The sequence below is a fragment of the Salmo salar genome, chromosome ssa17, assembly GCF_905237065.1.
Source record: "Salmo salar chromosome ssa17, Ssal_v3.1, whole genome shotgun sequence".
NCBI classification, from domain to species: domain Eukaryota; kingdom Metazoa; phylum Chordata; class Actinopteri; order Salmoniformes; family Salmonidae; genus Salmo; species Salmo salar.
The window spans coordinates 12,544,407-12,571,455 of NC_059458.1; the positions used below are offsets into that span (position 1 = coordinate 12,544,407).

General features: G+C 43.5%; 1 protein-coding gene across 14 annotated transcripts in view; it reads left to right on the forward strand.

Annotated features, from left to right (window-relative positions):
* The window catches only part of LOC106575210 (double-stranded RNA-specific editase 1), a 66,684-nt gene that overhangs the window by 22,338 nt on the left and 17,297 nt on the right, over positions 1 to 27,049 (forward strand). For 5 of the 14 annotated variants that reach the window (XM_014151563.2, XM_014151559.2, XM_045698805.1 and 2 more), the window contains 2 exons: positions 7,153 to 7,202; positions 21,919 to 21,945. The exons of 2 other annotated variants lie outside the window; for them this stretch is intronic. In XM_014151563.2, the coding sequence (XP_014007038.1) occupies positions 21,936 to 21,945 (10 nt within the window). In that variant the 5' untranslated portion in view covers positions 7,153 to 7,202; positions 21,919 to 21,935. Of the gene's footprint in view, positions 1 to 6,734; positions 7,003 to 7,152; positions 7,203 to 14,519; positions 14,811 to 21,918; positions 21,946 to 27,049 lie in introns of those variants that run through there. 7 more of the 14 variants (XM_014151564.2, XM_014151566.2, XM_045698807.1 and 4 more) reach the window with 4 other exon arrangements.

The following is a 27,049-nucleotide window of genomic DNA, read 5'->3' on the forward strand; positions in this document are numbered from 1 at the left end:
GGTTTTGAGAAGGAGGACAAGTCAGAAGGTATTTATAAAGTGTCTCAGAGTAGGAGTGGTGCCTTTTTAGATCATAATGAATAAGATTATCTGGACAGGGGAAACCTGATCAACATCAGCAATATTCGTCGGCTGCGTTTATAAAGACGGCCCAATTCCGATTTCTTTTTACACTAACCACACTTTTGACCAATCACATCAGATCTTTTCACATCAGATCTTTTTCAGAGCTGATCTGATTGGTCAAAAGACCAATTACTGAAGAAAAAAATAAGAATCAGAATTGGGCTGCCTGTGTAAACGCTGCCTTAGACAGGGTGAATGCAGACCAAGAACTCAGACCTCCCATGCTACGTAATGTTTGTCTGAAGACATTTGTCAAGAGGTCAGGTCAATAGCAGTACCTTGTCTAACCAAGTAGCCCTTTCCTGCAGTCAAATGACCAAATCACCCTCCAGTGGCCTCATAGGTGGAATGTTATTAATACTTTTCATAATTTCATAATTAATAAACAAAACCAAAAATGTAACGCAGAAAATCTGGTGTTTCTAAGTCAAACCATTTTGTTATATTTCAGTCTTCTGTGATGTATATAAAGTGTAATATTGGGATGCAAACTCAAAATGTAATACATTTAAGCTCTATATCTGACATGGTACAGGTGTCTTCTTTTATTGAAGCCCATAACCATGTGTGTGAGGTGTAAACTTCTGTTTCATAGTAGATTTATTAAAGACCACCAGGAAACACTCTGTGTGACCCTGATTTAACCCACTGCAGTAAAAGGTTAAAGGTAAAACATCTCCACCAGCTGTGAGGTGAAGAAGAATGTGTACTGTACTCCCTGTCCCTGCAGGGCTTGTTTTTTCCCTGATGCTTGGTGAACTCGGAGAGGAAAGATCACAAGAATACAGAAAGGATATAACACAGAAAGGGGAGATTAACATAAATTCAGAGGCCTGTCTGTGAGGTTTTTCTGGCGTTGTGTAAAATAGCTCTGGGAAGTTGAATAAAAAAGGTTTGCCAAGCTTCAGTTCCCACTGTATTCATTATTCCTGGTATCACAGATTAGGAGTGATGGCTATTAGCCACACCGTTTCCCACCTAATCATTTAAATATGAGCAACCAGGATGTTAAGGCGTTCTGATGCAGTGGGGCGAGCATCCTCTCTCTTGGATCTCCTCTATTATATCTTCAGGGCAGATTATTTATTTCTGTGTGGATTATTTTTCTTTTGCCATCCCCCCACTGCAGGTGCTCATCCTTCATACAGTAGGCCCAGTAATATAATCCCCTGAATCTTAATCTCCTCTCTTGGAAATGATTTTGGAAAACAGATTAAATGTAGAGAAACCAGGAGAAGCACCATCTGCCCCTGTGGGCCCCACCCTGATAGGAACACGCTGATCTGTGCAATATGGAGATATAGTGCGCAGGGCAGGCATCGCCCTTACTGTGTTGCCTTGAATTGGTTATGGATGTAACCTACACTAAAGGGGTTACCATGATTTTCACAGTAGCTTACAGGCAGCTAGGTGGCAAGTAAAATGTTGTATTTCATATAACAGTACACCTACTGTAATATAAATACGGTATCAAAGCAAGTACTGTGTAATGACACACAGTACAATACTGTAACATTGACTGTATTATACTGTAAAAAAAAGTAAACACTACCTTAATCGGAATGGATGGATGAATGGATGAATGAATGGATGAATGAAATTCATTGAGGGAAGGGTTTGTATTTCATAGTATTTTACTGTAATTACAAGCGATTGGTGCAAGCAGGTTGGCTGCTAGGTAAAGTGTTTAAACATTACACCATATTCAAGAATATTTGGTGGCACTTCTAGAGGACTTAATGAAGGCTTCCAAACTTGCGGCAACTACAGGGCAAAATTTAACAAAAGGACATGGGAAAATGCTCAACCATTTAAGGTTTAAGACTTGCTGCCACTCCATTATGTCCCCTATACAAACTGACGGGGCACTATAACTACACAGGAGTTAAATTGGTACAGCATTCTCACTCACGGGTGCAACAAATATAGCCTCTTACAAGGCATACCTCAAAATATGTTAATGAGACAGAAACAACAAACCGTGCACTCACTAGTGGTCAAAAGGTTTTTGGTGCTACAAAGGTACCGTACGGCACTGTATTCTGTGGGGTTGATTACAGTACCATTGGAAATACAGCAATTCTTTCCCCGCCCACAACATTTTCCCACAATGCACCATAATTTACAGTATGCTGCAGTAAAACATTTCAGAGTTTTTTTACTGTTGATAATACTCAAAATGACTGTATGAATTACAGTTTTCCGTTAGTGTATGAACAATCGATTAGGCATGTATCGTATGTACAGTGGGATATGTATGTAGGCCTGTCCTATGATCATTCCACCAGACATAGTGGTAGTGTATTATCAATGACAATATAATGGTGTTATAGACGCTTTAGAGCGTTGGGCTAGTAACCGAAAGGTTGCTGGTTCGAATACCCGAGCCGACAAGGTGAAACATCTGTCGTTGTGCCCTTGAGCAAGGAACAAACCCTAATTTTCCCTAGAGGCGCTGTTCTACCATGGCTGACCCTATAAAACAACACATTTCACTGCACCTATCCAGTGTATGTGACAATAAAACATATAAATATTTCGTTTTTTACTGTTGCAGCAATGCAGTATGATGGCATTTGATCACAGATGGGCAGTCCTTGCATCCATAGCTCTGTCTATGAATTTTAGAAGGGTAACATTTTTCCAGTCCCATCCCCTTAAAGAGATTCTTGTATACTTTTTAGCCAGTAGTTCTGAAAGTAGCACTCACGATCCAAAAGTGGTCCCCGAAAGTTGTGTACTACATCATATATGTGCAGATATGTGCACCACATCATTGCTCTTTCTCTCTCTCTCGCTCTCTCTCTTTCTCTTTGCTGTGTCCACTGAGTTGTTGGGCCTGCCCTGCAACCTCATTGGATAACGCTGGGCAGACCTCTTGACAGCTGTCACTTAAATGTGATGGGCTGAAGCTCATTGGCTAGAACTCAAATTGCTAGGGGGCTGGCCAACGTGGGGGAAATGTAGGGAAAATGGCATGGCACAGCTTCAAGAAAACAGTCGCTTTCAAACTAGGGATTTTGTGTCTAATTGAGGTACGACAGTAATTCTGCTCCTAGATTATGCATGTATGAACTACACATTGACAAAATTCAGCCCAAAGCGGGAGGTTTAAAAAATGCTTTCTTAGTCGCTGAAGTACCGGAGCATGTCTTTAATGTTTCTCTCTGCTTGTAAATTAACCTAACATTACATAGGCTACAGTATAAGTTTCACACACCAATATTTAACAGTGAAAAGATCCCGCATTACAATATGTCAATGTAACGTTAATGTAACGTCAATGTAATGAAATAGAAATCGCTTTATACACTGAATCCCATATGTTTAAAAGAGCCACCCCAGACCGCTCAACATTGGGACCGTTCGAAAGCAAAGCACTCTGACAGTGAGTCAACATCACTGGTTGTTGCTCCGTGCTCCATCCTCACTATGGCGTGACAGGAATTTGTTTTGATTCCCATACATGAGTTGTGTTGATGTGATGATGGGCTTGCCCTGCTCATTCAAGAGGCATACAACTGGAAGAGTTTGGACAAGTGCCCAGGAGCGGGAGGGAGCCGTACAGGCCAAGGGGTCGAAACAGACGAGGGAGGAAGTGAACACCCCTCAGGAAGAAGGGGGGGAAAACCCATAGGTTCTTCGTCTCACAATACACACACAATACAATACAATATGTACGTGCATTGTTAACAGCAACCTTCAACCTAACCAAAATGTTTTTCCTCCTCTCATTCACTCTCATTCTGTGGTCTGGTTGTGGACAATGATGGCTCTATCAGCCCTTTACGAGGTCCACGCTCCGAAAGAGACTGTGTGTCACGTGTGCTCCCTCTCCGGCCTCTAGGTCACCAGGCTGCTCGTTATGGCGCACACCTGTCACCATCGTTACGCGCACCTGCACGTCATCCGACTCACCTGGACTCCATCACCTCCCTGATTACCTTCCGTGTATACGTCACTCCCTTTGGTTCCTTCCCCAGGCGTTATTGTTTCTGTTCCTGTGTCATGTCTGTGCGTTGTTCGTGTTTCTTATTTTGTATTACGTTGTGTTTATTCATTAAAACGGGCACTCTCTGAACTTGCTTCCTGACTCTCAGCGCACTCGTTACAGTGTGTGCTCCTCTCAAACATTAGACTGTGGGAATGTTTGTTTTCTCTACATGGTTCAGTGTGGAGATATCCAGTCTTTCTTTTTTTAAATAGAGCTAGAGCAGGAATATTTGCATGTGGCTCCCACAAAATGTGCTTTTTATTATTCTTTTTGTGTCATATTTCCTTGGCCATTAGAAGCACTATGGACTGTAAACTGAACCAATACTCTGTCTAACACCCAGAGTTTTCAATCCATTGTCACTTGTGACCACAGTCTCTCTCTATGCACAGGGAAATTACCCTAAACATCAGGAACCATAAAACATCAAATGGAATCACTGGTGTACCAAATTACCATCAGCACATTTGGTTCTGCCTGAGTAACCTGCCCCATAGCCCTGGAGCCCTCTGGTGTGTGTGTCCCAAATGGCACCCTATTCCCTTTGTAGTGCACTACTTTTGACCAGAGCCACTGGCGCAGCCCCTGAACGGCGTGGGGGCCCACGAGCTCTAGGGGACCATGTGCCTGTCATCGATAGTAAAAAATAAATAAAAAATATCCTCAAAAAAAGTCATTCATAAACCTTTTTCATTTCCATATGCAGTAGGAAGCTAAGTATTTATTTCTTGGGCTTCAAGAATGTGACTGATCAAAGTGCCTCAGGCCTTGAAATAGAAAACATTGATTGAAAGTAAGGGGATATCGGTGAACACATGCCGTGGTAAAGGCTCCGACGGTGCCAGTGGAATGAGTGGAGCTTACTCAGGGGTTCAAAAGCACAGATCAGACCGAGAGCGTTACGCATTGTTCTTAGGTAGAGTTTTAGTTTAGAAAGCGATCTCTCTGCAGAAGTGACAGAATGGTAAAAACAGCTTGATTGCCGTAGCAACATCAGGGAAACTGGGACGATACAGCAGTTCTGAAAACATCTTTAATTGAGCCTCTCGCGTTCTCCTTATTGTCCGGCCTCAACACGTTACGGAAAGAGACGACCTATCCCAGAGCTTCCTATATAGTTCATCTGGATACAGGACAGGAAATGAATTGGCAGATGGAAACAGATCATCTTTAGTGGATAACAGTTCTTAAGGGCTCAAGCAAATCAAACATATTGGTTTCTGATTAGTATGCTGTTGTATCGCCATTTATTTTTTTGCAATCTGCAATGTTTGAATTTCTAACTTTAATTACTGAACAAGTCATTTCATTAAATCACGGCAGCTTTGCGACACCATGTAAAGCTTCGCAAAATGTTAGGCTTAACATGAGAAAATAATCACCAAATAGGCCTACCAATAAATATTGATCCATTAGTTGAAGTACGCACTCACTGCTGTATGCACTCACTGCTGTAAGTCTCTCTGGATAAGAGCGTCTGCTAAATGACTAAAATGTCAATGTAAAATGCCTAAAGCAAGACTATAGGCTACGTGCCCTGGTACCACAGAAAGACTATCATCGATGTTAGTCTGGCTGACGCATTCTACATTTGTTTTTTATGGGGGGGGGGGGGACTCTAACCTTGCGGGGGGTCAAGACAACTGTGTTACGCCAAAACTAGTGCACTAGGTAGGGAGTAGGATAGGTGCCGTTTGGGACGTAACCCCAGAGCCTCGGAGCGGGTTGGATGTTGAATGGGCTGACTACTCCCCTCTCCCCTGTCCCTAGTCCCTAGAATCATGATGTGCAGGGGGAGAGAAATGATGCAGCTGACACCAGTAACTGATTAAGATGTCAACATATTGACGAGACCTGAATGCAGATAGGCTTGTGAAGCAGGGGGAGAGAGCAGGCAGTTTGCTACGGAGTGCCTTTTCTTCATCACCACTTATCTGCAGATTGCTATCTGTGCAATGCGTGCGAGAATGCTTCCATGGCTTTGTCATGAATAAATGTTTTGAGGAATGACCTGGAATGATCTATGATGAATCGAGGCAAACGAGATTCAGAGCTGTTTAAGTGAATCAATTAATACATTTTGACGTTGAAAAGGCCAAGAGAACACGAGAGCGCGTACTGCTTAAACATCTGAACCATGGCGCAAGCCATTGTGCTGTAAGTGAAGCTGCAGTTTTGGAATGGAGGACCTCGCTAGCATTATTCTGGAGCCGTGAACGCCCACAGCTGTCTGTAGAGGACGTCGTGATGTGTCAAAGGAAGTGTGTCTCTGTGATGTCCAGTAGGCAGCATCTGTGCCCTTGAATTAAATTCAGCTGTTGTGAATAGGATGCACACACACTTATTTTTGCTTGATTAGCTACTTAACAAGAGCGCACACTACGTTCGACTTCTTCACCGAACACGAGTGAGGGTACCATGTCACCATAACAATACCCATGCTATGTTCAATCGTTCTTGTTTTCTGATGAATATGGTTCCCTGCACCTACAATTGTCACTTTGACTTTTCAGTTCTGTGTGCTGCCAGAGTACGCTGTAACTGTGTTGATATTGGATAAGGGGAGAGTATAATTCTGTGCAGTCCTTAGTTCATTTCTGGCCTGTCGTTTCAGGTTGGGGTTAGAGGCAGATCCACTGTCAAGGGTCAGACAGACCCTGAGGCACACTGACAAACCAAGCAGTGAGTGGAGTCCATACACTCACCCTCCTGGTGTGTCCACTTCTGATCGTGATTACAGCCCTTCATGTGAACTCTGTTTGTTACAGTGCATTGTCGACAGGATAGAGCACTTACTGAATTACCCTACTGTGGTGTGGGGCTATTCAGTGCTGTGTTGTCAGAGGTTGGGTTCTAATAGAAAGTGTTTGCTTACTAAAAAGGTGAGTAGTTCAAGAGTTCCATCTAGTGGTTGTTTGATGCTACTACATGATCTGTTGATGTGTCCACTGTTACCACAGCCAGAGGACTGCAAAGGCTTGGCAGTTTGAACTATACAGGAGGTTTACATACTGTTTTAATTGTTTTTTCAGATCACTGGATCCACCAAGTACACCCAGAGCGCTCTGCAGGTATAAACCAGGTGGGTGACCCGTTTTGTAATTGTGATTTCGTTTTCAGGCCCAGGGCCGGCCCGCTCTTTAGGCAGGATTAGGCGGATGCCTATGGCAGGATTTTCTGAGTTAAACTGACCAGGATGCACCTCCATCAACACATAATTCTACCCCCAAAACAATGACAATTCCTCTCAACCAGTGACATTTGGTCTTTTTGGGTGAGCGCTGACGCCGCCCTGTGATAAGCAGTGCCCGCTTCGTCAAAGTCAGGGAGGCAAAATATTTATCTTGTCCATTCCCAGCGCGAATCTCCAGGGTGCTGTTGTAGAGATGCATCGCTGTTGCGCTCCACCAACGTTCCATCAACAAAAACATTTAACATAGATCATGTAGCAAATAAAGCAAAGAGTATGTGGCCTTTTCTGTAGCCTACAGGCCGGAGATAAAATGGATGACAATGTAATGAGACGGAAACGTTTGCATCATGTAGGTTTCTCAGATCAAATTGCCTAACCTAAATGGCACCCAGTCAAATAAAAAAAATGCGATGACGTGTTAACAAACAGTATATCCTAAAAACAGGACAGGTCAAAGTAAAATGGACAATCAGGCTACTCACAACTACCGTTCAGGAGTTTGTTCCCATGGGCTTAATTGTCATGATCAGTGGTTTCAAGTTTGTATCCGTACATTTTTTACGATCATAGCGAAAAAAGAAACGTTTCCATTTCCCGCTGTGTAAACACATTGCAAATAGGTTAATGTAGCTGATTTTCAGAGCTTTAATAACCAAATAGATTAGGTCACAGGAATCAGGACTAATAAAGCCAAGGCAACGGCCTGTTTTACAAACGATGGGCCTACCATACGGATGGGCATTCATAAAAGTCCATTGTGGCCAACACTCCCGTCTTTTAGATGTTTTTTTTGGTCATGACCGGATCGGCCGTCCTTTGTTTTGGTGTTTTACAAAAGGTAGGCCTCCCACATAGATGGGCATTCCTAAAATTCCTTTTCAGGCGACACTGTAGACTATACCTCAGTAAGCACGGACTGACGCTGACGCTTTTTGGATGTCTTTTTTTTGTCCTGTCCGGATGTCTTTGTTTTTGTCCTGTCCGGATGTCTTTTTTGTCCTGTCCGGATGTCTTTTTTTTTGTCCTGTCCGGATGTCTTTGTTTTTGTCCTGTCCGGATGTCTTTTTTTGTCCTGTCCGGATGTCTTTTTTTTTGTCCTGTCCGGATGTCTTTTTTTTTGGTCCTGTCCGGATGTCTTTTTTTTGTCCTGTCCGGATGTCTTTTTTTTTGTCCTGTCCGGATGTCTTTGTTTTTGTCCTGTCCGGATGTCTTTTTTGTCCTGTCCGGATGTCTTTTTTTGTCCTGTCCGGATGTCTTTTTTTGTCCTGTCCGGATGTCTTTTTTTGTCCTGTCCGGATGTCTTTTTTTTGTCCTGTCCGGATGTCTTTTTTTTTTGTCCTGTCCGGATGTCTTTTTTTTTGTCCTGTCCGGATGTCTTTTGTTTTTGTCCTGTCCGGATGTCTTTGTTTTTGTCCTGTCCGGATGTCTTTTTTTTGGTCCTGTCCGGATGTCATTTTTTTTGTCCTGTCCGGATGTCTTTTTTTTGTCCTGTCCGGATGTCTTTTTTTTTTGTCCTGTCTGGATGTCTTTGTTTTTGTCCTGTCCGGATGTCTTTTTTTCCCCAAAACTTAGCAGCAAGTGAATGATTGCCATGTAAACACACAAGACTGATTAGCTATGCTCGACAAGTATATTCTTCTGTCTTTATCTAGCTCTATTTGTGATATTTTACCTTGCCTCGCTGGCTTGCTAGCTTGCTAGGTAATCAATCATCCATTGACATCTGCAATGTGGGGCGGCAGGTAGCCTAGTAGTTTGAGCGTTGGGCCAGTAACCGAAAGGTTGCTAGATCGAATCCCCGAACTGACAAGGTAAAAATCTGTCATTCTGCCCCTGAACAAGGCAGTTAACCCACCAATCCTAGGCCGTAATTTTAAATAAGAATTAACTGACTTGCCTAGTCAAATAACATTTTTAAAAAATGTTGTGGAGGATGACCATCTTATTACATGTTTGTTAACCCTTTAGACTTGTGGGAATTGGCCTATATGGATAGGAATATATTGAAACGTTTCTTACAGAAGAAATATGAAATGCATAAGCATGCACGCAATAGAAAGGGCACAGTTTGGGAGATTATGGGGAAATGATTAGACCAAAGTTGAGGACACACATGAGACCAAACATGAGTCCAAACTGTCAAACCCCCACTGTCGATTTGATGTGCGTTTTACATTTGCTGTACTTTTTGCCACATTTTGTTGATAACAAAATCAGAAACTACTCTGGATACATTCAGTAACATGATAAGAATATTCCTGGAAAATGTGGGGTAGGTGCAACATAAGACAAACAAATGACAAGGGTTTGATTGAGAGGACTAAGGGTTTTAGTTCGAGGTGGGCACACACTTCTCCAAAGTGTGCCCATGTAATTTCAATGCACTTTTATGACTCAACGAATAGTCTTTAGGTGCTTTTTTGAGGTCTCCTAACTGTGCCGTTGAGGAACTAGAGCAAGCAGACTTGCACGGTAGTTGTTTTGTTAGGAACACAGCCCTGAGTCCCCCCATCACACATTTACTATTGTTGTTTACACAATCGAAAAACAGCCCATTATAAATCGCAATCTGGGTCAGGTGGGCATCATTTGAAAGCTCGTTCTATTGCCAACATGCCTAGCTAAGTAATACAATATAATCTTACAGTGTTAGGCCTTCACAAAGCAATTCAGAGAAACAAATTGTAATTTTGGTGAGCATAGAAAGGAGTCATGAGTGCATTCAGGTGCGTGTTCTTCACGATAGACAAAACACAGGGTCATTCTGTTCAGGACAACCCAGGGTATGACACCATGTCATCTGGTAACTGTACATCAAACATACTGATCATGAACGTTGACACTGTATATGACATGAGTTTTATGATATGGAAATGTGAAGTGCACATTTGGACGGGTGTTTGGCTCGCTTGCATGACATCAAAGCGGTATTTATTATAATCCTCAACATCTCATCTTTTAAATGACACCGTGTCCTTTTAATCCTCCGGCTGTGTTCCGGTCGAATTGGACCGATTTTACACGTTTTCGCTCTGAAAAATGTAGTTCATTTAATCTGATTGTCATAAGGTTCTATTACTTTTTCCACACAGGGCATCTGAACACACAAAATACATTTAGATGATTTTCATAACATTTTATTTGAACTTTTGTATGCCTGTGGTGTTCCCGGTCAAAAATGACCGGTCAGTAGAAATGAATGGGTGAGACTACAACTAGTGTATAAAATTGAGTTCAGGCGCATGCCCATTCATCAGATGGACACACTTCCTCTCCCAGACATGCATGTGTGTTTGAACACACACACACACACACACACACACACACACACACCTCACTCCCCTTCTTGGCTTCCATGGCAACCCCCACGGAACCTTTCCCCAATAGAATCGTTCTCAACCACACCTGTTGGCATTCTCACAAACAATCGCAACATTGTTTCAATAATATATAGAACTTTACTCGCAGCTCTGGTATATAAAGCTTATTTGAGGCTTTGCTCACAATTCGTTCTGTGGCAGCACAATAACCAAACGATATACTGTATGTATTTTTTTTTTTCACCTTTATTTAACCAGGTAGGCAAGTTGAGAACAAGTTCTCATTTACAATTGCGACCTGGCCAAGATAAAGCAAAGCAGTTCGACACATACAACAACACAGAGTTACACATGGAGTAAAACAAACATACGGTCAATAATACAGTAGAAAAATAAGTCTATATACAATGTGAGCAAATGAGGTGAGATAAGGGAGGTAAAGGCAAAAAAGGCCATGGTGGCGAAGTAAATACAATATAGCAAGTAAAACACTGGAATGGTAGATTTGCAGTGGAAGAAAGTGCAAAGTAGAAATAGAAATAGTGGGGTGCAAAGGAGCAAAATAAATAATAAATACAGTAGGGGAAGAGGTAGTTGTTTGGGCTAAATTATAGATGGGCTATGTACAGGTGCAGTAATCTGTAAGCTGCTCTGACAGCTGGTGCTTAAAGCTAGTGCGGGAGATAAGTGTTTCCAGTTTCAGAGATTTTTGTAGTTCGTTCCAGTCATTGGCAGCAGAGAACTGGAAGGAGAGGTGGCCGAAGGAGGAATTGGCTTTGGGGGTGACCAAAGAGATATACCTGCTGGAGCGCGTGCTACAGGTGGGTGCTGCTATGGTAACCAGCGAGCTGAGATAAGGGGGGTCTTACCTAGCAGGGTCTTGTAGATGACCTGCAGCCAGTGGGTTTGGCGACGAGTAGGAAGCGAGGGCCAGCCAACAAGAGCGTACAGGTCACAGTGATGTGCTAAAGCAGTGAATAAAACAAACTTAGGGAGGAGGCTTCTAATGTTAATATGCATGAAACCAAGGCTATTACGGTTAGAGAAGTCAACAAATGAGAGCACCTGGGGAATAGGAGTGGAGCTAGGCACTGCAGGGCCTGGATTCACCTCTACATCACCAGAGGAACAGAGGAGGAGTAGGATAAGGTTACGGCTAAAAGCTATGAGAATTGGTCGTCTAGGACGTCCGGAACAGAGAGTAAAAGGAGCAGGTTTCTGGGGGCGAAAAAATAGCTTCAAGGTATAATGTACAGACAAAGGTATGGTAGGATGTGAATACAGTGGAGGTAAACCTAGACATTGAGTGATGATGAGAGGGATAATGTGAGGCTCTTGATCATATCTTGACACTGGTGAGGAGGAGAGTCCTTGTTAAACTTTGACACAAAGTAGTCTGTGATAAATAGCACAATATGTTTAATCTGAGTATTTGTTATAGTCAAAATAATCCATACATTATGTTTTATTTTACTCAAAAACGAGTTGTATGAGCTCAGGTCAATGAGGCCTACAGGCCATAAATAGCAAATAGAAGTTCAAAACTTGTAATGTTCACAAGAACTTAAGTTGATAAAAAGACACAACATTAGGTGATGATGTACGTATTATTATTAAGGATTTAGAATCAGCTATAATGGGGCGGTCATTTTGGACCGACCCCATTAATGAACATGAAACGAACACAACAGGAGCGTTAATATACAGCATTTCCCTCAGTCAGACAACAAAGCATTAGCAAAAGTTGCCCAATTAGCGAAAGGGATGGGGGCAACTTCTTGTCGCGTGCGGTGCTCAAGTTCAGAACGTCTGTCAGTCAAAACCCATACAACGCTGTGAATCGCAGAGCCTGAGATCTGACGTCATTTATAGCATGTTACTGTACAGCCACTGTGTTCCAATTTAGGCGCTTATTAGCAGTAGCGGTTCTGGGGGGGGGGCAGTGCCCATGTGGAGTATGCAATAATTTTTACATCACTAACTTTTGCTATCGTTCTTTTTTTACATCCTTTATTAGACAGTGGCAACGCGGAACACTAATGATTATGAACATGGTCTTTTGCCTGCTAATGCCTGCAATGCAGTGAAGAAAACGATACGACAACAATAACGTCTACTGTAACTGGACCATCTAACAGTACAACTGGCCCCAGCTTGGCCCCCCCCCCAGTTGAAATGGTCTAGAACCACCACTGCTTATTAGTGCCCAAATCTGCCATTTTCAAGCCGTATACAGGTACAAGTGTATTAACTTACATGAGCTGCATCTGAAGTTGGATGTGTTTATATTCACTTCAATGTAAACAAGCCCCTTTCTGATTCGAAACTGTGTGCAACTTTTCATGACGCGGCCCGGGACATGGGTCTACTGTGATGGGCTTGGTTCATTTCAGGTGATACACCACTCCAAGACATGCCACATGGGGGCAGTGTAGGCCAGAGAACCTGTTTCTCATCTGGTGTTGTCACAGCATACTATCAGTATGAAGATGCGAATAATTTTTTTGAAATGTTTTTTTTATTTAACCTTTATTTAACTAGGCAAATCAGTTAAGAACAAATTCTTATTTACAATGACAGCCTACTCCGGCCAAACCCGTACGACGCTGGGCCAATTGTGCGCTGCCCTATGGGACTCCCAATCACGGCCGGTTGTGATACAGCCTGGAATCGATCCAGGGTGTCTGTAGTGACGCCTCAAGCACTGAGGTGCAGTGCCTTAGACCGCTGCGCCACTCGGGAGCCCTAAACACGTCATCGCGTCTAACGGTCGCCTCGCGCCGAACTGCGCGTGTGCAGGCCGTCAAATAAAAGGCACTCCTTCCATATAAAGTTGTTTTTGTCGAAAATGAAAACGTGTCAGTTTGCCACTTTCACAAGGTTAGAGTAATAACATGTTCAACTACTTAAGACATTGGCTATAGTCTAGGTTGTGCCTTTAGATTTTGAGAAAAGTAACAGCTAAGGTAGAATCTTTTGACTTCTCAATGAGAGAACTTCCTGGTCTATTTGGTCTGTTTCGTAAGCGTTCCCGGAAGTCTTGCGATGTTGTGCCTCTGGGTTTAGAAACTCTTGTGATACTATCTGTCACGTTTTGGTTCCAAAATATCTGGATTGCATTCACTGTTTACTGGTGGGGGAGACAGAGATCCAGTAGTAAGTTATACCATCTGGTTTGTGTTTTCACGAGACACGCGATGCACTACTTGTATGTATTTTCTTACTGTATGTATAATTAATATACAATTACAGCTAATCTGCCCCTCTTTATGAGGGTGAGGAGTTTCATAATAACCCTGGCCAGATTTAGCTGATGCCTGAATGACAGTAGACATGGACGCTAAGTGGTGTGGCGCTTCTACAATACGGAGTGATAAGTCCCCCAGCCAGGAAGCCACTGGTGCATGTCAGGACAATAATTACCCCCAGGATTAGAGAGGTCTGGATGGGGGACGGGTGGAATGGAGTCTTGGGCTGCTGACACAGGGAAACATACACTGAGAGCCAGCTATGTGTCCATAGAGTGTGCCTGTGGAAATTAGTTTCCACCTGCCCTGAATACCTGAATGTGACGCTAGGGTAACTGTGACACCATGACAGCAATGGGACAATATAGATCCTTTGAATCAGTATGAATCGATATGTTTCTATTTCTTAGATGCCATTTGTTGGCCATTTGAAGGTGATCGTCATTGGATGGGGCCAGAAAAGTGTGTGTGTGTGTGTGTGCACGCGTGTGTGTGTATGTGACTGTGACATGTGTCTCCTCAGATCACGAGGGTCCGTAAGGAGAGGGCGAGATTGGCTACCACTGGAGTGACGTTCGTTCGTTTTATATCATTCATATAAAAGTACCGGCTGGCAAAGCTCATGACATCTGAGGGTGTGAACGACAGACAGGAGGAGGGAGGGTCTGCGCCTGGTGCCTGTACAGTACTTAGCAGAGTGAGAGAGGGTGGGGAAGTTCAGTGCCTCCTAGACTCTCCAGGCTAAAGAGAGCCTAGGGGCAACAGGGCAGCCTAAGGGGCAAAAGGACTGCCTAGGGGCAACTGAACAGCCCTGTTAGGCATGGCTCTGTTTCTGGATGGCTCCCAGGCCATGGGGACCGCGGGGGCCTATTACTGCTTGATCCGGAGGAGGTTCAAGAGGAGGCGCAAGAAACGCTCCGAGCGCAAAGGTACTCCACTCCAGGATAGCTCGGAGGGATAGGCTTTGTGTGTGTGTGGAGGGGAGTGCTTTGTGTGGGCTTGTGTGTGTATCTGTAGGTCTGTGATTTTTGTGTCACTGTATGTAACATTGATGGATTGGTTGATTGACTAATGCAGGGATTGCTCTGGTGTGCTTGTGTATTTGGTATTTACAGAGTTGTGAGCGTTATTACTGCGTATGTTGTCTCTGAGAATGATGCAGGCAGTTTTCAACATGATGAGAATTCATGCATAGAAATGTACACTGCTCTGTGCCTCAAATGCATGTTAAAGGTTTTTGAGGCAAACCTGTATTTGTAGTAGAATGATATTACTTTATTTTCCACAGAAACATCTATTTGTGTTGTCGGTATTTGTGTTCGAAGGATCAAGAACTGTGTTTATATCACATGTTATCTTCCAAGAGTTTTCCCCCTTTAAACAGCACTATAGTTATCATACATTTAACTCTGAAGCATACTGTCAGTGCCACTCAGACGTCACACACTATATACAGTACGCATGATGTATTCTGTCATTTTCTATGACAGGATACAGGCTCAGTTCCACGCCCGTTGCTTTGGGTGATGGCAATAGGCAGATATATTAACTTTCAAATTAACTTTCTGCAAGGATGGGGGAAACCAGTAGTCTATTGCAAGGCGAGCAGATAGGAGTTTCAATTCTGAGAGGTGTCCATGCGAAAAGCATAAACCCTCCTTCCACTCCTGGGCTTTAATCTCCGGAGCGTGGATACAGCATGGTGATAGGCTGTTTTGTCTCTTTGCATACTGTAAACGTGTCCCCGTCATACAGGGTCTTTGAGATCCAAAAGTTCTACTAGACAAAGGGGAATCTGAAAGGAGATTAGGAATGTGATGGTTAAGTAAAAAAATTATCTGATATGTTGATTTATAGAAATACAAATAACAAAAAATCTAATAATATTCCTGAAGTGGATGGACTATGTGCACTTGTTTCTTCAGTCCCCCCCCCCTATGGGGAAATGAGGGTTTTTGGATAAATGCCGAAAAATAAGGTCTATGGTAAACACAGGCTGAGGAGATCTTATATGTTTTGTTCTATGTGATAATCTTCATCAGCTAACGTCACTTTTTGTGCATTTTTTTAGCGTTTATGTCATTTTTTAAAAGCACGCGAAGAACATGAAGCCTTCATAATTCCTAAAGGTTGTGTTAACTGGCAGATATTATCTCATAGAACAAAACGTATAAGATCTCCTAAGCCTGTGTTAACCCTCAGACCTTGTTTTTGCCGTTTATCCCAAAACCCCATTCTTTCTCCATTCATTTTCCCCATAGGAATGGCTGAACGAACCACACGTAACTCATTTCTGTTTTTTAGGAAAGGGAAAGAGGGATACCTAGTCAGTTGTACAACTGAATACCTTCAACTGAAATGTGTCTTCCGCATTTAACCCAACCCCTCTGAATCAGAGAGGTGCGGAGGGGCTGCCTTAATCGACATCCACGTCTTCGGCGCCCGGGGAACAGTGGATTAACTACCTTGCTCAGGGCTACAAGCTGGCGAGCGCTATAGACAATGTCTAACTTTATAAGAAACAAGATGAATCTAGTTTTCCCCGGTCTTACTCCTCAGAGCTACGTAATCTGTTGATGCATTATGAGGAAGGACGCCAGTAGCTATTATTACATTGTTGCTATAATAGTCTGTCAAGAGCTAAACAATGAGCTGCCACCTTGGCAGATTAATCATATGAATTAATTAAAGGGAAGTTCAGCAGAACCTTTTAATTATTAGACACGTTTAATATTCTGGCATAAAGCAGCCTCCCGTGACTGAATGAGTAAATCAAATCTATTGTAGTGGAACGTTTAGTAAGTGTATTTGGGACTGAAGATATTGTTGTCTCTCAGAGCATTATCTGTAATGTGCTGTGCTGCCTGCTGAACTAATTTTTGTAATATTCTCGCTTCGTTGGGTTTAGACATGATTGTCAATGGCTGCTAATATTTCAATGGCTAAATAACTCTGAAGCTTACTCAGTCCAACACTCACATATTATTTGAATGCAGATTCCCTGTCTTCATGAAACACTCAAAAGGCAACACAGCAATTACTTTTGTCTCATTCTGTCCCAAGTATAAAATCCATTAATTTAGCTGTAATCCATTGTAAAAACAAGGTAAATAGTTTAAAAGTATTGCTAAGACTTTTCCACTGTTTACACCCTGCGCACTGGGAAGTTATACGTACCATAATTTTCACTGTACCTTCATGCTAACTGGTGTGCTGCGAGGGGAGGTGAAGTGTGAGTTTAATCTACTGGGGGAGGAAAGTGAATTCCAGACAAGGTAAGCGGATGGATTTGCGCTGTGAGGCATTCACGGCTGCTCTGTGAGACGTACCTGGCTTCCCTATGACGCTAAGGGATGTGTCTGTCTAGTCTGCCTGAGCCGTACGTCATGAACCTCTGTCAGACATAACAGTATCCTCTTCTCTGATAGGTGGGCTTGGTAGTGATAATTGATGGTGGCTCTGCTGTATCCAGATATTCCCGGTCTCCAGTAAACCCTAAAATAGCCGCGTTCCGTTCTAGGTTGTTCTAGGTATATGATTTAATGAACATATGTTGTATTTTGGCTTTGGTACCACCGCCACTATAAACAGTGGTGTAGCGGTGCCTGGAGAAGTGGGTATTGCCCAATTTTGCACACAAAAAAATCCATCGGCCCACCCGGCGAAGGAAAGTGTGAAAAATTGTGTGAGAAACGGTGACATACATGACCTAAATTGATAAATCCCATATTGGTCTCTAACAGTCAGGCCAACCAAAGCTGTACTGTGCAAGTAGGCTAATAGTAGGCCTACTATTGAAATAGATAAATGAGGCTGTCAACTGAGTCAGAAATTCACAGGTTTCACACTTTTTTAGTAGAAAAACAACACAATCGGATGTTCAAAGTCCACAACAATGCTTAAACCACATCAGGAGACCACCTTTGAGGTCTATGAAATGTAGATTGTTTTGTGCAGTTACCCTTTAATTGAAGTGCGCAGGCACCTAGCATTGTTTGGTTAGCGAAAACACTGTTGCACATGAGATAGAGTTTGCAAAACATTTGGCCACTGGATTAATGCAAATAATCATGATATCATTCTGCCAGGTAGGCATAGTCTACTTTGTAGCTAACATTTCATTGAGAAGGTTTTTGGGAAACCATTTTCATCTACCAGAAGACAGTTAGGCCTATCATTAGCGTCACTGTTTTTCCTGTTCCTTAATTGTTTGAAACCTGGACGTTTTACTTCATATTATTTTATAAAGATGTTTTACCTTGCGTGAAAGTAGCCTATAGCCAAAATCCCACCGTAGAAATGGGGAAGCAATTATTTGATAAAGTCTTCCTCATTTGCATTCTCCTGTTCTATTCGTTTTCTTTACGCTTTCTTTCATTGTCTAGCAGGCATTATCCTAGACATATTAGCAACCCATGATAGTTGTTGCATCTTTAGATCTCCCCTCTTCCTACATTTCTAATTGATATTTCCATCTCTGTCCATGAAACCACTTCCATGTACGGTGTGCATTTTAGAATATGTGTTTTCTGCAAATTGCATTTTGGAACATTTGTGCTTAGCCTACTGCCGTGTGCACATTGCTGCGCTGAAAATGTGAAGAAATAATAGTTTATCAACATTTTAAGCTGAACATTCTGATCACCTCCATTGGCCTTGTTAATTGATACGGCATATACCTCCACTACACTACTATGATACGCATCATGGGGATTAAGAAGTGAGCACACACAATGCCCACTGAAAAATAAATGGGTATACCTGCGTATACCCTCCACTACACCACTAACTATAATGTTACATCCAGCTGGCCCTCCGAAACAGGGGCCACCTCTGCCTCCCCATCCCCCTCCTCACCCCTCTCCTGGCTAGTCGGCCTGTCTGTCAACATTACATCCAGACCTGGTTAATCCAGGAGCCGTGAGGTATGAAATTCAACATCTCCCCTTCCTTCCCCACTCTCCATTCCCTCCCTTCTCTCCCAGAGATAGAGGAGCACCTGGCCCGGCCTTGACGGCAGCAGCAGCGAGGGAAGACAGCGATAGTCATCTGTTGTGAGCTACGGGGGTAGTGTTGCGGAGAGAATGGCTGGGGATGGGAAGAGAGCAGCAGAGCTAGGCGGAGCTAGGAACCTGGAATCTCATCTGTCGTATACCTACCTGCTGAGCACCTGAAAAAAGTGGTGTGCCTCCTCAATGTACGGTATGGGAGAGAGTACAAAATCACCTGCCTGAGTCTAGGAAGGTAGCTGACTACATGTGACACAGTTGGACCGTTACATGAAGGGCATTTGCACAGTAGCAATTTTCAGCACTGGAGGCCAGGGACCAAAGGGCAACCTGTGATGGCGTTAAATGGATTTGATCCGACTGGCTGTCAGCCAGCTGGATAGGAAGGAAGAGGGGCTGCTTGGGTGGGTTGCAGCAAGTTTTCAGGACTCGGGGCGGGTAGAAGAATTTAACAGGAATATTGGATTCCAGTCTGACGTGGTATTCCCAGAAAGATCAAATAATATACACTTGTGATAATGATTGTGTGTTCTGCCTTTGTCCTCATCATACCTGCAGAACAGAGGCTGAGAAAGATAAGGCTTATACCTGGTTTACCCATGAGCATGTCAGTGACAGACCTCTCTGCACTGCCTAACCCCGCAGAGGGGACTCTGAGAGGTGATAGAATAGTGTGTGTTTGTGCCTGCATGCGTGAGTTGGAGAGAGAGAGATGACCGAATACTGTGTATGAATGCCAGGCTGTCATCAGCATAGATCTGGAGACTTCACTCCCGTTCTAGAAGACCCACGGGGGGCTGATACCCGACCCTAGCCCGTTTAAGTGACACTGATTAGCGTGTAGAATATATACAGAGTCCCTGTCGCCCACTGCGCCATCATAAAGATTGCATTGGTTCCTTTGGGGAAAATGGTAAAGGGACTGCAGCCACATAATGTCCTTGAAGACCAGGGGAGATTTTATTAGCTGTGCAGCAATGGCAGCACTGACCTATATTACCCAGGGCTAGCATTTACAATAAAATGGACTGGACACACCCTTACTAAGAACGTTGGGGGAGGAAAAAATCTAAAATGCATTCCAGGTGACGACCTCATGAAGCTGGTTGAGAGAATGCCAAGAGTGTGCAAAGCTGTTATGAAGGCAAAGGTTGGCTACTTTGAAGAATCTTGAAGAACATCTTTTTGGTTACTACATGATTCCAAATGTGTTATTTCATAGTTTTGACATCTTCACTATTATTCTACAATGTAGAAAATAGTAAAAATAAAGAAAAACCCTTGAATGAGTAGGTGTGTCCTAACTTTTGACTGGTACTGTATATCAGACAGATTGATATATACTGTAATGCTTTTTGATTTATTGCAATTCAGTTTCAGCCCATTTCAAGGTTTTGATAGGTATACTTTCTTCATTTGAGATTTTCATGTGATTTCGCCCTAAATGTCACATTTCCATCGACTACTGCAACAGTTCAGTGATTTTTTTCCATTGGAACTTTCAGGCTAATAGCCACACCATTTGTAACTGACAAACTGAAAAAGGTCAACCAATAAGGTTTGGTTGAATTTGTTTGATAAAATTTCTTCAAATGGCCTTGGTTTTCAAGGCAATATTATGTTCCAATATGATTTAACAGATTGCATTTTAAGGTCAATAATTGTGGGATTTTAATGTCATTGTTAAATCTTCAATTAGCTCCCTCAGTTTGTACACTATTTGCTGATGAAGAAAATAAAAGGAAAGGCTATGAACTAGCCTACTGCTCAGTTCCCTCTCAATCTGGTAGTTTATTGTGATTCATTTTATAACCAATGAGGTACTACGTACAGTAGGTACTCTAATGATTTGGTTGGAGGTTTGGTCTTCCAGTTTGATACATCTTATGTTTGGACTGTCTCTAACAACCTGTTATAGGATGGCAAATAAAAAGTAGTGAGGTACAGACAGCTCCTGAGTGGTGCAGCGGTCTTAAGGCACTGCATCTCAGTGCTAGAGGCGTCACTACAGACCCTGGTTTGATTCCAGGCTGTAATATACCCGGTTGTGACCGGGAGACCCTTAGGACGACGCACAACTGGCCTAGCTTCGTCCGCGTTAGGGTTTGGCCGGGGTAGTCCGTCATTGTAAATAAGAATGTGTTTTTAACTGACTTGCCTGGTTAAATAAAGGTTAAATAAAAATTTTAAAAACAGAGTCTGCTCCCTCTGTCTGTTCCTTTCAGCTCGCACTCGCCTCTGTCTCCCTTCCACCATCTCATCACCTCTCCACGGCACATCGATAAGTCACGCCTGTGGCTTGACGGGGCCTGGTCGAGGGTCCTGTCCAGCGTGTCTAAAAATGATATTTCACGGCGAGAAAATGGATGGTGTGAGAGAGAAATATACGCCGCCGCTGCTGCCGCCAATGTTCAAGGAAGCTTTTTGTGCTGAAAGGCACCAACACCTTATTTCTCCCAAGTCCGCCCAAACCCAGTGGATCGATCCATCCGCGTTAGACCACTGAGGGGTGGCTCTGACAGTTGGTTTCAGAATTCCCCTCCAGCTATAGTACTGTTCCACTTCTAGAACCAGAACTGTCCCCAACTTCCATTGATCAATGTCTCCTCATGGGTTGTCTGGTTAGCTCTGACACCTCTGGCTGGTGTGTCCCTCACAGTGTCTCCCGTCATCATCATGAGTTCAGCATTGTTTTCCTCTCTGATGGGATTTGAGTCGGTGGTTTATTGAGGGTATTACCAGCTCTTGACGAGGGTTGATGATGGTTGACTGCTGATTGAGAGCACGGTGCCAGGTGGTTAAATACATATTGTGGTGAACTTCACAGTAAATGCACATCATAACATTACATTTCATATTTCCACATTTTCCCTCCCAAATATTCGAATTGTTCTTTTTCATCACCAGAAAGTGTGGAATGGGTTTTATCCTATGTTATCAGGGGACAATACCTCAGATTTTATGGAATATAATTTTTATATTTCCATAATAATAATAATAATATTCTCATTTTCTCTTATTTTCATAGGTGTCATCAACAAAGCAATGACAGAAGGTATGTAGGGTGCTCACGTTGTCTAGTTTTATGCTACTTTAATTAACTTTAATACGGTCCTGCCATTTCACAGCATGTGTGTGTGCTGACGTGCAAGCCTGCTTGTGTGTACTGTACAGTATACTATGAGTACATAACAAGATTTGTGAGATATGTTCCGCCCTGTGTATCTGTGCGCGGTGGTGCATGAATGTCGTTGTATGTCTGAGACAGGAGTGTATTGTTTGAAGGTGAACAACATAGGCGGACATTGTAACTAGGTGTTGGTCTCTGTGGTCCAGGCTGTGTGAGATACTGTCTGTTTCTCCATAGGACGTGAAGGACAGGCTTCAGACAGATCTATGTATCAGACATTCAGCTCCAGACTCTCCTGGGTTTCCTATTAAACGCATGTTTCCACCACACAGACAGCATATGCTGCTATAGATACAGTACTGTAGAACCACATATTTTGATGGTGGATCAGCAATGTAAATATGGCTGTAGCAATCCTTTATGGCTTTCACACACGTTGGTCCTTAGGATGAAGTAGTGTGCATTGATTTGCTAATATCGCGGGTTGATATTCATAGTCCTAAGATTCCCAACATTGACTTGGGGATAGTGACTGTGAATAACAATAAGCTCAAATGTGTTGATGCTACATATCCTTGTAAACACACGCTAGCTAAAGTTCTAACGAGAAGACTTCAATCGTGTTTTTAATGTGAAACCTTTTAACATGAATGGCTAACAGGCTGTGGATGCAATCCAATGTTGATATCTGTGAGCTTTGACAGTGAGCAGAATGCCACTCTAAATCCTTGAAGTCTATGTCCCCACTTCCCTTTTCTTCAAACGTGTGTACACAAACTCACTCACAGATAACTACTTTTGTTGACGTTTTCTCATTCCGCCCCGGCTAATTTCTGTCGCTCATTATCTGGTGAGCGAATGGCAACCTAAGCCTCGGTCTCTGTCAATCCAGCACACACAAAGCAAGCAGCCAGCATTTCCAGCGAAGGCGCCAGGGCTCGGCAGCCTGATAACATTGTCAGCGCTAATGTTCGGGGAGGAAGGAGTTGAGTGGCGGCGGGGGTACGAGGCCACTTCTTGTCACACAGAGAGACGAGATTACACCGTTCAGGCTGAGAGAGAGAGAGGCTGGTTTGGTTAACACAAAAGCCAGCTCTGATCTTCGTACAACCAAAGCAGCTTAACCACAAGGCTTTCTTGGTCTACTTGGTTCACTTATGTGATTTACTTACTATGATGTGCACCATTCACTGTTGTGTGTATAATTCTTGTGTGTCCTCCTCCTAAGACTGTCTAAAACCAGGCTCTTAGAAACCCCCCTGGGAAAGCTGACTGCCATAAAGAATAAAGGAGGCATATGGTTAACAAAAGCACTCTGTATGTAGCACTGTGCAATACCATATGTGTCCAAGAAAGGGAGGTAAATACCCTTTTCTCAGCCCTGTCCACCAGCTCCTAGCACTAAGAGCAGCATTCATATCCTGCTGATTTCCCTTCCTGGAATGTGCATTGACCACCCTGCTGATTCTGGTTGTTGTTGTTCCCCTGCATGAAATATTAGCTCAGCTATGGCCCCTAGCAGTCTACAGCTATGTATGTGGCCTAGGGGAAATATAGCAATAGGCACATTACCACACCAAATGTTTATTGCTATGGTTCTGGCCAATTCAGTGGCCTGCTGTGCTGAGAGCTGTGCAGCACTAGCGCTGTCCATGGTGCTGACAAAGAGCTACTCAACAAAAAAAGAAACGTCCCTTTTTTAGGACCCTGTCTTTCAAAGATAATTCGTAAAAATCCAAATAACTTCACAGATCTTCATTGTAAAGGGTTTGAACACTGTTTCCCATGCTTCAATGAACCATAAACAATTAATGAACATGAACCTGTGGAACGGTCGGTAAGACACTAACAGTTTACAGACCGTAGGCAATTAAGGTCACAGTTATGAAAACTTAGGACACTAAAGAGACCTTTCTACTGACTCTAAAAAACACCAAAAGAAAGATGCCCAGGGTCCCTGCTCATCTGCGTGAACGTGCCTTAGGCATGCTGCAAGGAGGCATGATGACTGCAGATTTGGCCAGGGCAATAAATTGCAATACCGTACTGTGAGACGCCTATGACAGCGCTACAGGGAGACAGGACGGACAGCTGATCGTCCTCGCTGTGGTAGACCACCTGTAACAACACCTGCACAGGATCGGTACATCCGAACATCACACCGGCAGGACAGGTACAGGATGGCAACAACAACTGCCCGAGTTACACCAGGAACGCACAATCCCTCCATCAGTGCTCAGACTGTCCTCACTAGGCTGAGAGAGGCTGGACTGAGGGCTTGTAGGCCTGTTGTAAAGCAGGTCCTCACCAGACATCACCGGCAACAACGTCGCCTTTGGGCACAAACCCACCGTTGCTGGACCAGACAGGACTGGCAAAAAGTGCTCTTCACTGACGAGTCACGGTTTTGTCTCACCAGGGGTGATGGTCGGATTCGCATTTATCGTCGAAAGAATGAGCGTTACACCAAGTCCTGTACTCTGGAATGGGATCGATTTGGAGGGGGAGGGTCCGTCATGGTCTGAGACGGTGTGTCACAGCATCATCGGACTGAGCTTGTTGTCATTGCAGGCAATCTCAACGCTGTGCATTACAGGGATCCTCCTCCCTCATGTGGTACCCTTCCTGCAGGCACATGACCCTCCAGTATGACAATGCCAGCAGCCATACTGCTCGTTCTGTGCCATGGCCAGCGAAGAGATCCAGATCTCAATCCCATATCTCAATCCCATTGAGCACGTCTGGGACCTGTTGGATCAGAGGGTGAGGGCTAGGGCCATTCCCCCCAGAAATGTCCGGGAACTTGCAGGTGCCTTGGTGGAAGAGTGGGGTAACATCTCACAGCAAGAACTGGCAAATCTGGTGCTGTCCATGAGGAGGAGATGCACTGCAGTACTTAATGCAGCTGGTGGCCACACCAGTTACTGACTGTTACTTTTTAATTTTGACCCCCCCCCCCCTGTTCAGGGACACATTATTGAATTTCAGTTAATCACGTCTGTGGAACTTGTTCAGTTTATGTCTCAGTTGTTGAATCTTGAGATGTTCATATAAATATTTACACATATTTGTATGACAGTGAGAGGACGTTTCTTTTTTTGCTGAGTTTATATTCCTAATGAAACCTGTTCTGGAGGCTATGGCAGCTACGGCCCACTACCCTTTCTTTAATACCCATCTGGCTCCCTGAGCCTGGCCATTATGACTCTGACACATGTTGAGCCAACAGCCACGCAGTTGCCTCCAGCACCATGTTAGTGGAATAGGACGTGGTGCAGCTGGGTGGCTGTAAGGGGTCTGGATGGATGATGCCATTATAGCAAGGTTGGATATCACTAGCTACAGACACCTTGGTTCAGTGAGAGCTCATTTTGGTGCAGACACATGCTTCATCACTCAGCTAAACTGATCTTTTCATGCAGGGCCAAGGCAATATGAACCATCATAGACCTGGTACTTCATTTAGTATTTGTCCACTTGAAAGTGAGAGCAAACCAAACAAAGATGACATTTAGACAAAGTAATGAGTAAGACTGTAACTTAACCCAGACCTCCATTAATCGTCAGTGATGCAAATATGACGCTTCCTGTCCCTTGACCTCTGACCCCTGTCATGGAAATGCCAGCGATTATCCACAAGGCCACTCTCCAGGAAGTGACCGTTCAGTCACCGCCCCCACAGCCAGGAAAGCAAGGTCCCTAATCCCTAGCTAAGAGTGTTACAGTAAAAACCATCCCGTCAACGTTCGTTTCAACCCAGAACGAAGCGATGATAATTATCTGGTACTTCATTAATTATTTAATTTCCTGCCTGGTGGATGACATGTCGAGTGACAGTTTGGGGATTAACCTAACGTGAATAACAGCAGCGTCGCTTCCCTTATCGTCCTGGAAGGCGAGCGCTGCTGTCTCACGGTGAGAGCTACAGTTTAAGACAGGGGGATGCAAGGGAGGTGATGGCTCTCTGACAGGCAGTCAGGAAGGGGGAGGAAGGGGTAGGCAAAAGGGGTATAGGAAGAAATGTGAGCAATGTCATTTAATAGCTTAGGCTCAATAAGGTGGCAGTTGCAGAAGCGCTGTCTAAACGAATGGTTTCTATTATCTACTCTGCTTTCATGTTGACTACAACGACAAACTTGCCGTTTGCTCCCAAATATTATTGTCTTTTCTCATTGTCATTGAATGAGAAAAGTTGTAAAAAAAGCACAAACTTTTCCGTTTGACATTTTATGTGTTCTATATCTAGTGGTGTCAGCACCCTCTCCTTCTTGAAAGTGTCATTACGGAAGTGATATGGAGTCTGTATTCCTCAATCACTCCGTCTGTAGTGGCTGGCCTGATTGGATAGATTCATCAGGCAGCTTTTCTGTGGGAATGCTTATCAAATGCAACCGCTTCAAGCCAACGGCACCAAAGAAATGCAATCACAGATCATCTCCATTCAATTCCCTCCATTTTCTCTCATCTGCAGGAGGACTTTGCATTTGGTTGCTTTTGAGAGAGAGGACACCAATTATACTGTCCCGGTCTGTGTGAAGTATTTATATCCAAATATTATTGTTTCTATTTGAAACCCTCAGTCATTTATTTCCCCCCCAAAATAAATAAAGGGTGTCTAGATTACTCCAGTAGTGTTTTCAAATGGTATGTTTGAGCAGTAGGTGCTGCTGTGGTCCTCGTTGGATATATCCACTCTCTGAAACTCTGAAAATGTGCATTAGAAATCTCTGCTTCTTTTTGGCCTATTTACCATAGTCCTTCAAGGGTCTCTCCCCTCTCTTCTGAAAAATAACTGTGTGGACAACACTGAGAGTTTCTGTAACCCGCCAATGCAATTGGTTTTTCCCCTCAGTGTTCCTATGACGTTACTGCGTCTCATTCTGTTGACTACTCTTCCCTCTACAGAAGTGCTATGTTGTTATCGCCACACAACAGACCATTGGGGGGGCAGAATACAAATCTAACACCCTATTTAATCCCACAGGGCGGAATAGAGAGAACAGACTACTATCTTTCCACATTTTCTTGG